Raw genomic sequence first — 12,672 nt, forward strand, 5'->3', positions numbered from 1 at the left:
TTCCCAGAGAGTATATTTACAGCCCCTTATGTCTGTCTGAAAGGTGATCCTCGCCCTGAGCTCGTCTCTTTTGGATCCAGGTCAGGGAAGTAGAATTCCTGGTTGGATTTCTGGTGATTGACCGCCGATCTAATGTCCAAAAATGTATTTTCGGCTGTGGTAAATAATACTAGAAACGTTTTGAGCAAATAAGGTAAGAAATAACACACACAAAAAAAGTACAAATTCAGGGTAACCGTGTTTGTCGGCTCCATCTTGCATATATAACATCTCAGGGATCACAGTGCTGTGTAATCTGGCTAACTATAAGAGGAGAAAATAGCCTTGGGCGTCTGTAGGAGATAGCTAGTTTATTTGTTGTTTAACCATGACAGTAATCCAGGGCATAGTTTCACATTCTGCTCAGGGAAAAGCAGAGAAAAACATACTAATCTTTCCCTGGGATGTGATTGAAAGGTATTAAAGTTACTGCATACAGTGGCAGATTAACTCATCTTATAAAAAGTCTCAAAATGCCATCATACTTTGGCGGGGGTTGGGAACATTTTAATCTCCAAAATCTGTCTACCCTGTTTGTACTGTGAGGTGCATAATCAGGAAAGCCAGGTGTCTTCTGGGAAGCTAACAGGGGAGAAGTAGTGGCCAGTATTGCTGGCAGTGATGTAAATACAGTCATGATCCAGCTATGAGGGGTGTCAATATCTCTATTTCTCTCTCTTTCTGATTCCCACTGTCCCACACACTCTAATCTCCCGTGGGCAGATGATGCGTGTAGACGAAGAATCTGCCGGGTCTGAATGGGATGCATGAGACAACTGCGATCGCAACATTTTTGGCAAAATCAACCATTCCTCGCATATTATGCGAGGGCTTGCAAATTTGACCAATCTCCACACTATTTCTGCATAAAACAGTCAAATCGTTGCAATATTATCACATAAAACTGACCCATCACTGCAGTAAAAAAAAAAAAAAGAAGAGGGCTTGCAATTTCAACCAATCATTGTACATTTACCGCATAATGTGGTTCAATCAACCAATCATCTTTTACATTTACCGCATAATGTGGTTCAATCAACCAATCATCTTTTACATTTACCGCATAATGTGGTTCAATCAACCAATCATCTTTTACATTTACCGCATAATGTGGTTCAATCAACCAATCATCTTTTACATTTACCGCATAATGTGGTTCAATCAACCAATCATCTTTTGCATTTACCGCATAATGTGGTTCAATCAACCAATCATCTTTTACATATACCGCATAATGTGGTTCAATCAACCAATCATTGTACATTTACCGCATAATATGGTTCAATCAACCAATCATCTTTCACATTTACCGCATAATGTGGTTCAATCAACCAATCAACAACACGTCAACAAACTTTTTCCGGGAAGAGAGATCAGAGTGTGAGTAATTACTGTTAACCCAGAAGTAAAATCTTGTGTAATTTGGTCAGCTGCATAATTAACTTCTGTGTTCACACTGTGTGAACACAGGGGCGGCAGGGTGGTTAGACCGTTGGACTAGTACAAGTTCAAATCTTAGTGGTTGAACAAGTGTTTCAAAGGCACGTGAACACAATCCTATCAGACTTCCCAGTTTCCCATTTCCCACAAGACCACATGAAGCCACCCTAAGCACAGCCTTTGTCCAATCCTCACACATCCAAATAACCATGAAAACCCCAAAACAGAACTAATGTTGTTATCCCTCTTGGATTTCACTGACATGTTTTGTGATATTTGCGGGATAAAATGCTAGATTTTTGTGCCGCAATTCTGACATTTTGCATGGCAATTTGCAATGATTTTGTCCAATTTTGTTGAGAAAATGCGCTGACGAGGTTCTCTCTCTCTCTCTCTCTCTCTCTCTCTCTCTCTCTCTCTCTCTCTCCCCCCTCACTCTCTTCCTCTCTCTCTCACTCACTCTCTCTCCCCCTGTCTCTTTCCTTCCCCTCTATCTCTCTCCCGTCTATCTTTTTCTCTCACACTCTACCCCTTTCCCGTTCTCTCTCCCTCACTCTCACTTTTCTCTCTCGCTCCCCCCTCTCCTATTCTCCCAAGTTCTGATCTCTCTGCCCCTTCCCCCTCTCTGTCACTCTCGCTCTCCTCCTCTCCCTCTCTCTCCCCTCTCTCCCCCTCTTTCCCTCTTGCTCTCTCCCTCGTTCTCTTCCCCCCCTCTCTCCCCTCTCCCTCTCTCCCTCTTTCTCTCTCCCACTCTCCCTCTCTCCAGTCTAGCTTTACATTACCCTCTGACCGGAATGGCTCCCACCACAGCCAGCAGAGACAGAAATAGCACTGTCACAATCTCTCACACAGAATGCTCAGCTCTGGCAAAGTCACAAACCGGTAGGCCTCACAGCTCACACACACCAGTCATACCTCTCTCTCTCTCACTAAGGTTCAAACTGTTACAACAGCGGAATAGTAGATCTGAATATAGTTGTACAGAAGGCCCTGCATGTTGTTTCAATGTTTCAATACTGGCTCCTCTCATAACCTAACATGATTGCAACATTCACTCTGGTGGAGGTGGCTCCTCTGCATGCAACCTGGTCTCAGAGGTAGACGTAGCATAATACACATAATTTAAATCAGGTTCATTTTAGTTTTGAATTCAAGTTGAAAATATGTATTTTCCGGAGATTGAAATCAGTTTCATTTTCGGGTTCTGAATGAAAGTTGAAAAAACATAATTTACAAATGTTGAAAATACTTGTTTTTTGGTCATTCGTTCTATGGATATTTCAACTACACACAAAGTATGTTCTCAGTGATTAATAATGTTTTATAGCCATCACTAGCAAATTAGAGGCTGCTTGCTGCCTATTAACATAGACTTGAAATCACTGGCCACTTTAATAAATGGAACACTAGTCACTTTAATAATGTTTACATATCTTGCATTACTCATCTCATGTGTATACGCTGTATTCTATTGTATTCTACTGTATCTTAGTCTATGCATTACTCATCTCATGTGTATACGCTGTATTCTATTGTATTCTACTGTATCTTAGTCTATGCTGCTCTGACATTGCTCATCCACATACACTACCGGTCAAAAGTTCCTACTCATTCAAGGGTTTTTCTTTATATTTACTATTTTCTAAATTGTAGAATAATAGTGAAGACTTCAAAACGATGAAATAACACATATGGAAAAGTGTTAAACAAATCAAAATATAGTTTATATTTGAGTTTCTTCAAATAGCCTCCCTTTCTCTTGACAGCTTTTGCACAGTCTCGGCATTCTCTCAACCAGAGATTGTCTCTTAGTTCCCCTTTTTATCAAGGTGGAGACTAAATAACATCAAATGTCCTTCTAAGTTCTTAGTACTGAACAAAACAACAAGTTCTTTGTACTGGAGGCAAAGTGCTGGCAAAGGATGTGTGGGGTTAGGGGCTCCCGAGTGGCGCACTTCATCTCAGTGCAAGAGGAGCCACTACAGTCCCTGGTTCAAATCCAGGCTGTATCACAATGGACCACAATTGGGAGAGTCCCATAGGGCAGCGCAGCTTTGTCCGGATTTGGCTGGGTGAGGCCATCATTGTAAATAATTGACTTTCCTGGTTAAAGGTAAATGATGTCGCACCTATCCTGAGATGGTATATTACCCAGAGGCCCACTCTACCCAGTGGGGTTCCTCTCTATTCACTTTGTGGGTGGTGGGAGCCGCTCCCCTTATCAATACGTTTTTAATAAAGTAAATATCCTCATAGGTGATTAACATTGTCTCTCCTCATTATGGGTCATTTTAAATATCCACTACACCCGACCGGACAATAGTGTGCAACTGCAGCCCGCAAATCAGGGTGTTTCGAGCATCCCATCGGTCCCTGGACGGTCCCTGGACGGTCCCTGGATGGTCCCTGGACGGTCCCTGGATGGTCCCTGGACGGTCCCTGGATGGTCCCTGGGCGGTCCCTGGATGGTCCCTGGATGGTCCCTGGACGGTCCCTGGATGGTCCCTGGACGGTGTCTACCGGTCACCCCCACCTACCTACCGCTAGCACACCAGGCACCGTGTGTTAGCTAACTAGTTAGCTTGCTAGTTACGCCATGTGCACATAGTGTTGCCTCTGCCTCCCGCCTGCTGTATTCCCGGAGAAAACCGTGCCCAACAGGCGGGGACGAGGGACACTGTCTACCAGTCGCCTGTTAGTTAGCTAGCTAGTACACAGTGTCGATTCTGCTTGCTGTGTACCGGACCAGCTGGCAGTGTCCTTCGCTCCTGCCTGTCCTCGTAGACATTAACAGGACTGCAGAAAAACAGTGCCCGACAGGCTGGGAGGAAGGACACTGTCTACCGGTGTACAGCTTACTAGCTACCATTGTCACCCCCGCCCCTTCTTCTGTGAATGTTATTGTGCATTAAAGCCACCTCCTGTAGTGGACTGGCCCCACCTCCCTCCTGTCCTAGCTTAGAAATGGACCAATAGAAGTACAAAGAGGGTTTCCAGCACGTGCTAGAATTCCCACATGCAGGAACACCCTGAATTGCTGGCTGCAATTGCATCCCTATTTGACCTGATAGGACCAAAAATAAGTCCTAAAGAAGGTCCATGCTTAGTGGGTATATGGAGCGTCAAGAAAGACCAAACAGCACAAGTAAATTAGTTGTTCACATCTTTGTTAATTTACCGTAAACACCATTTTTATTCAGTGTGGAAGGGCTCGCTGTTTGAAAGGGAAACTCTTTTTTGACGCACTGCCGTTGAGCGCCGCAGTTATTACGTCAGCTCGAGGACAGTGAATAAGACAGCTGGCTGTTTCAACACCGGGCAAAACGCAGGAGAGAGGAGGTCAGCACTGCGGCGTGGGTTGATTTGGATCAAATTAGTTCTGTAAAAGAGGTGAGTTTGCATTTTGCATTGTAACGAGTTTCCTATAGTGTCAAATGCTCAACAATATAGGCAAAGATAATGTTGTCGCAAGTCATTTAAAGACAATAACGGAGCTATAACGGTTTGTTTAGGCTATTATTAGCCTAGCCCAAGCCTATTATAGCAAGTTTGTGAAATGAGAGTAATAAACAGACATACTGTCCCATTTTACAAACCAAGAAGTATAAAGAACAACATAGAGAAAAGGATGTTGTAAATGTAAAGCAATGGATTGAGCATAGACACGAGTCATGTCTATTGACATTGATGTCCATTGTGTAAATAGTTTAATTCTAAGTTATGTGTTTTTAGACAGAATAAAATAAATACATTTTTTTTTATGAAGGTGTATAATTTGTTTGGGGTGGGAGCCTGAGAGATGGGGTGTGGTCGTGGACATTCTGTGGCTATAGGGATTGTGGATCAAACTATTTTAGGAGACTGAACACTGCTGTGGGCTTATCTTAAACAAACTAAGATACCTTTCTTAGATTGTTTATCTCATATCCTACTAATGGAGAAACTCTCAGAAATCCTACAATTGACTGCAATACTGCGTGCTTGCTTGTCCTCACTGAGTGCTTCTCCCTGCGCTATATCTTTATGAGAATCCGAATGATTAACATCTCATTTGGAAAGTCCAACAGCATTCCCTTTACTGAAACACAAATTCTTAAGTTACACAGTTTTTCCATCTACTGTAGAATCCATCATCATAGACCGTGGAGATGCTTCAAAACAGTTCAACCAGAGTGTCAGAACAAGTTTAACCCAACCGTACCTTTGTAAAAGTAGATGTTTCATTATTAGATGTTCTGTGTCTCTTTCTCCACCTCACCAGATGCTAAAGCTAACTACCACTCTGAAAGGGAACACTGTAGCCTTACTGAACTGCAGGAGAGAAGCAGCCAACATGTTTCCTGCAGAAAACGTGGCTCTGCTTTATAACCACTAGGCCATAAGCCAAGCACCCTACATTTACCCTGAACACGTCAGCATGTGGGTGGGCCCCCGTTGTGTCTTCTCCCTGTATAATCCTATCGCAAGCCTACTAGTGACTTTTATTATGAAACAGTGTTTTGACCTTGCAATGCAGTCTTCTTTAGTGCAGGTTCTGTGGATGGTGTTGTGCTGAAACCTGACCACCACCATTCAATGACATATCAAGTAGATTTTCATTAGCCTATGGTCCAATAGCATCTCTTTGTTCATCCGGCCACACATGTGGATCACAATCATATCATGTAAACATTGACAGTTAGGATCGATAAGATGGCACAGCCAGAAGAGGACTGGCCACCCCTTGGTTTCTGTAAAAAGCTCTTTGTGACAACTGAGAGTTGTAAAAAGGGCTCCATAAATACATTTGATTGGTTGATATTGATACCATCTTCAACAGAATGTCAACACGTTTCTCTGTTCTCATTTCTGCTTCGTATATATCTTGTCTTGCAGGTCGATTGTTTCCTGCATATCCTTAAAAGACCAAATATGGAAATGGTAAGTCAAAATCATAATCCTGTGTCTGCCATTCTCTCAGTGCCATGTGTAGCTACAGTATAGCTATCAGGAGAAACGTATCCTATTCCATAATGACTGTATGATAATGAGGTAAGGACAGAGGAGGGGTCAGATGAGCAGTCATCAGCCAGTCTGTTTATTGTAATGGCAGCAGTATAAAGGTGTCTCTTCTCTCTGGCAACCTGGACATGCTATTGACAGACACACAGAGAGAAAGCTCCGGAAGGCATACGTCAGGCCTGCTCCTCTATCTAATGCCAAGCCTCGGACACCCAGGTTCCGCTCACGTAAGCTCTGAAAGTCCCGTCAACAAGAGGAGATTTGCAAGGATGGTCCTGCTAGACTTTAATATCAAAACCATGTCCAAACATGGCCCTGCTAGACTATTTAATATCAAAACCATGTCCAAACATGGCCCTGCTAGACTATTTAATATCAAAACCATGTCCAAACATGGCCCTGCTAGTGTAACCGATGTGAAATGGCTAGCTAGTTAGCGGTGGTGCGCGCTAATAGCGTTTCAATCAGTGACGTCACTCGCCCTGAGACTTGAAGCCGCGGCTTTTGTGGAGCGATGGGTAACGATGCTTTGTGGGTGTCAGTTGTTGGTGTGTGCAGAGCGTCCCTGGTTCGAGCCCGGGTAGGGGCGAGGGGACAGACCAAAGCTATACTGTTACACTAGACTATTTAATATCAAAACCATGAGTAGCAAGAGTAGCAGAGTAGCAAGACAAACAACAAGTTAGCCATAGCACAGACAGACTGGTGCCAAGGATAGTGCAGTGTCTGGATGGAAGTTGCGAGCAGCCAATCACTGCTGTAGTTTAGTTGTATCATCAAAACAAATAGCTCTAGTATTTCACTGGTATCATCTGAACATACTGTGATTATTAACTATGTTCTACTATGCTTATTTGCTGCTTGAACAGTTTGCTGAAAGGACCGTTGCTATAGGCCCGTTGGTTTGGTCCTGTTGCTATGTGGGTGGGACCTCCCAGCTGTCCTGGGGAGTGATGGTCTCTATGGTAGAGCTGTAGTAGGGGCACATCTGAGCATGGGCAGTGGCCTCCATGGCTGTTTGGCTGGATTTCTGGGTAGGAGACATTGGCTGTGTGCCTCAATGCAGCAGAAAGAATCTCCACAGAAACAGCAGCTGAATGGATATGTTTCTCACATACAGGATAAGAAATACACATCAGATATAGGCTGGGGATTCTTCAAGACAGATCTGTAGTCTCTGAGCTGTTTATTTGGTTCTTGTTTATCACGTGATCTTCAACGTGTATTTTCACGTCATATGAACACCGGTATTTTCCGCACTGAATATTTGATTGAATTGCAGCCCTGGTGACTATTGTGTTTTATTGTTACCATGTTGATTTGAAGTCAGCTTCTCTGAAGCCGTGTCAGACCCCTGCAGAGTGAGCAGGCCTCTGTGTGTGTAACCTGACTCCCCGTTCCTCCCTGCACACACACTGCTGTTCTGGAGGGGGCAGCTGTAGGCAGGGGGGCAGACTGGTGGCAGCTGTCTGTCTGCCTGTCAACCCTCTGCTCAGGGCAGGCTCGGCCACAGAGACTGCAGCCACAGCCCCTACCTGCTCCCTGTTCTCCCACACAGCCCCTTCCTGCTCCCTGTTCACCCAAACAGCCCCTTCCTGCTCCCTGTACACCCACACAGCCCCTTCCTGCTCCCTGTACACCCACACAGCCCCTTCCTGCTCCCTGTACACCCACACAGCCCCTTCCTGCTCCCTGTACACCCACACAGCCCCTTCCTGCTCCCTGTACACCCACACAGCCCCTTCCTGCTCCCTGTACACCCAAACAGCCCCTTCCTGCTCCCTGTACACCCACACAGCCCCTTCCTGCTCCCTGTACACCCACACAGCCCCTTCCTGCTCCCTGTACACCCACACAGCCCCTTCCTGCTCCCTGTACACCCACACAGCCCCTTCCTGCTCCCTGTACACCCACACAGCCCCTTCCTGCTCCCTGTACACCCACACAGTCACTTCCTGCTCCCTGTACACCCACACAGCCACTTCCTGCTCCCTGTACACCCACACAGCCCCTTCCTGCTCCCTATTCACCCACACAACCCCTTCCTGCTCCCTATTCTCCCACACAGCCCCTTCCTACTCCCTGTACACCCACACAGCCCCTTCCTGCTCCCTGTACACCCACACAGCCCCTTCCTGCTCCCTGTACACCCACACAGTCCCTTCCTGCTCCCTGTACACCCACACAGCCCCTTCCTGCTCCCTGTACACCCACACAGCCACTTCCTGCTCCCTGTACACCCACACAGCCACTTCCTGCTCCCTGTACACCCACACAGCCCCTCAAAGGCCATCATATACTCCAACACAGCCCACAAACACACCCATAACCCCTCACTTCCCTGTGACTTTAATTAAACCTGGGACAGGCCCAGAGCAATTCCTGGCCCCTCATTCATTCTTCTGTGCCGAACTAGTCATACCAAGCTTCCAGTTGACTCAATCAACCTTTGCTCTGAAACTCATTGTTATGAATGAAAATGTGTTCTTTAACAACTGACCTGATTAAATGAATAAAATATCACAAATATTTTTCTAGGGGTTCCGAGGCACAGTAACCGATGCTCCAGACTTTGATGCCAGTGCAGATGCTGAGACTCTCTACAATGCCATGAAAGGCATCGGTGAGTAACAATGTAGCTACACTCAGTATCCACTTTAGGGCAGGGGGACACTAGCCTGGTATAACCAAACAGAACACTGCACTGCACTTTGTTTCAGTTTACTTCAGCTCACAACTCCAACACCAGTATTCACGGCTGTTTAGAACAGGGCTGATTTAACCCTGTTCCTGGAGAGATACCATCCTATAGGTTAACTCCAACCCTGTTCCTGGAGAGATACCATCCTATAGGTTAACTTCAACCCTGTTCCTGGAGAGATACCATCCTATAGGTTAACTCCAACTCTGTTCCTGGAGAGATACCGTCCTGTAGGTTTTAACTCCAACCCTGTTCCTGGAGAGAAACCTCCTGTAGGTTTTAACTCCAACCCTGTTCCTGGAGAGAAACCTCCTGTAGGTTTTAACTCCAACCCTGTTCCTGGAGAGGAATCCTCCTGTAGGTTTTAACTCCAACCCTGTTCCTGGAGAGCTAACCTCCTGTAGGTTTTAACTCCAACCCTGTTCCTGGAGAGATACCGTCCTGTAGGTTTTAACTCCAACCCTGTTCCTGGAGAGATACCATCCTGTAAGTTTTCACTCTAACCCTAATCTAGCACACCTGATTCTGGTAATTAGCCGGTTGATAAGAATCAGTTTAGTTACAACGGGCGTTGGAGCAAACATCTAGAGGAGGGTAGCTCATAGGAATAGATTAGAATCATTCTATTTCAGTAGTGTAGCTCTCCAGGAACAGGATTGGACAGCCCTGGCTGACAAGGTTCTAAAGTCAAATGTTACTAATGATGTTACTGATGATCTTCCTCTGTGCTCTGCAGGCAGCGACAAGGAGGCCATCTTGGATCTGGTCACTGGCCGAAGCAATGCTCAGAGACAGGAGATTGTACAGGCGTACAAGTCTAGCTATGGGAAGGTACAGGAACATCACATCATAACATCTAACATCACATCTATCGTCACGTTTCTGTACCTTTCCAGAGCTGGACCTGGATTTCATTGAAATCATTTTTTTTGGGGGGGGGGGGGGGGATTCATGTACATAAACATCACTATATATCAGAAAGTACCCATTCTTACTTTGACCCACTCTATCATCTATAGTTAATACCAGGTAAATACTGGATCAGTACCAGCTAAAACCACGGTGTAAAATTTAGCTATACCACAAATTGTACAATTCAGTGTGCCAATTATTAGAAGGTACAATACCTTCTTAGTTAAATTCCAGAGGTGCATGCATCAGTTTGTGAACATTAGCTAACGTTAGCTAACATTTCCCATTTGTGTTGTTATATGCTAACGTTAGTTAACATTTCCCATTTGTGTTGTTCTATGCTAACGTTAGTTAACATTTCCCATTTGTGTTGTTCTATGCTAACGTTAGCTAACATTTCCCATTTGTGTTGTTCTATGCTAACGTTAGCTAACATTTTCCATTTGTGTTGTTTTATGCTAACGTTAGCTAACATTTCCCATTTGTGTTGTTATATGCTAACGTTAGCTAACATTTCCCATTTGTGTTCTTCTATGCTAACGTTAGCTAACATTTCCCATTTGTGTTGTTCTATGCTAACATTAGCTAACATTTTCCATTTGTGTTGTTTTGTGCTAATTAGTGCTAATAATACCTATAATAATGTAACCCTGTAGTCTTTCCCATTACATGTAGTAGGAATAGCAACATCATTTGCAGTTAGACATTTATCCCTAAACTGCCTGTTATCCTTACAAAAAAATGATCTGTTTAATGTTTCACTGTAACATTTTGGAATATTCATTCAAATCGTTCAACTGAAATTGTTGCTAAGTAACATGTTTGCCGCTAACAGAAGCGTTGTTGAACTCACTATACTCTACTGAGCACGTTGTGTCACAAATCATGACAGGATACCTTCAAAACAGACATGTGTCTTACTAATTGTGTTGAATTCTTTAAGGTAAGTTTGGCCAGTCAATTTGCAATTCACAATTCAGTGTGCGCACACACCGCGAGAGGGTAACTTCCTAACAGACGTCTCTGTTCCCCAGGACCTGATAGATGACCTGAAGTATGAGCTGACGGGGCATTTTGAACGCCTGATCGTCAGTCTGATGAGACCCCAGGCCTACCATGACGCCAAAGAGATCCACGATGCCATCAAAGTAAGATAATGTCTTCGAGATTTTGGAAGTAAAAAGTTAAGAAACAGGAAAATGATCAGATTTGAGAATACCCACATCAGACACCAACTGTTACACAGTCCAGTTAGTAACTTGTGCCATTCTGTATTTAATGTAATGCTTTATTTCTAAGGGGGCAGGAACAGATGAGAAGTGCCTGATTGAAGTCTTGGCCTCGAGGAACAACCAACAGATACACGACCTGGTGGAGGCATACAAGGATGGTAAGATATATTTCCTCCTCCCATTAGAATAGATAGTAAGATATATTTCCTATCTCCCATTAGAAATACATATGACATACACCATATGATAATAATAATAATAATTTATTATTATAGCATTTTTTATTACAAACTCAAAGAGCTTTAAGCAACAACAAGAAATGTTTAAAAAATATACAATTGATAAAAACCAAAACAAATAGTTAATGACCGATCATGGCAGGCAGGGTAGTTAATGACTTGAGATAGCCGGCACCAGGAGGAAGGCTAGAGTAGAGGCAGTTCAGAGGTGAAACAGAGGGGTAGCTAGCTAACTAGTTTGATCACTCTTTTGTTGCTGAGAATTTTGCTGCACAGCAGGAAATGCAAACGTGTAGTGTATTCAAGGCTTCTGAAGTTTGTAATTTCCACTTGAATTCCCATTTCCTGTTGCCGCAGCAGGACATCCTCTACAGAAGTATGTGGGCACCCCTTCAAATTAGTGGATTTGGCTATTTCAGCCACACCCGTTGCTGACAGGTGTATAAAATCGAGAACACAGCCATGCAATCTCCATAGACAAACATTAGCAGTAAAAATGGCCTTACTGAAGAGCTCAGTGACTTTCAATGTGGCACCGTCATAGGATGCCACCTTTCTAACAAGACAGTTCATCAAATTTCTGCCCTGCTAGAGCTGCCCCGGTCAACTGTAAGTGCTGTTATTGTGAAGTGGAAACGTCTAGGAGCAACAACGGCTTAGGCCACAGAAGCTCACAGAATGGGTGCTGAAGCGTGTAGCGCGTAAAAATCGTCTGTCCTCGGATGTAACACTCACTACCGAGTTACAAACTGCCTCCGGAAACAACTTCAGCACAAGAACTGCTTCTCGGGGGCTTCATGAAATGGGTTTCCAAGGCCGAGCAGTCGCACACAAGCCTAAGATCACCATGCTCAATGCCAAGCATCGGCTGGAGTGGTGTAAAGCTCGCCGCCATTGGACTCTGGAGCAGTGGAAACTTGTTCTCTGGAGTGATTAATTACGCTTCACCATCTGGCAGCCCGACGGACGAATCTGGGTTTCGCAGATGCCAGGAGAACGCTACCTGCCCCAATACATACTGTACATTTTGGCGGAGGAGGAATAATGGTCTGGGGTTGTTTTCATGGTTCGGACTAGGCCCCTTAGTTCCAGTGAAGGGAAATCTTAA

General features: G+C 44.4%; 1 protein-coding gene across 2 annotated transcripts in view; it reads left to right on the plus strand.

Annotated features, from left to right (window-relative positions):
* The first annotated feature begins 4,761 nt into the window (after positions 1–4,761).
* LOC115115621 (annexin A6-like) overlaps positions 4,762–12,672 on the plus strand; it is a 41,490-nt gene continuing 33,579 nt past the window's right edge. For both annotated transcript variants that reach the window (XM_029644112.2, XM_029644113.2), the window contains exons 1-6: positions 4,762–4,869; positions 6,355–6,399; positions 9,019–9,103; positions 9,918–10,012; positions 11,128–11,241; positions 11,393–11,483. In XM_029644112.2, coding sequence (XP_029499972.2) covers positions 6,391–6,399; positions 9,019–9,103; positions 9,918–10,012; positions 11,128–11,241; positions 11,393–11,483 — 394 coding nt within the window. In that variant the 5' untranslated portion in view covers positions 4,762–4,869; positions 6,355–6,390. The remainder of the gene's footprint in view (positions 4,870–6,354; positions 6,400–9,018; positions 9,104–9,917; positions 10,013–11,127; positions 11,242–11,392; positions 11,484–12,672) is intronic.

Source organism: Oncorhynchus nerka, linkage group LG5 (genome assembly GCF_034236695.1).
Source record: "Oncorhynchus nerka isolate Pitt River linkage group LG5, Oner_Uvic_2.0, whole genome shotgun sequence".
NCBI lineage: Eukaryota > Metazoa > Chordata > Actinopteri > Salmoniformes > Salmonidae > Oncorhynchus > Oncorhynchus nerka.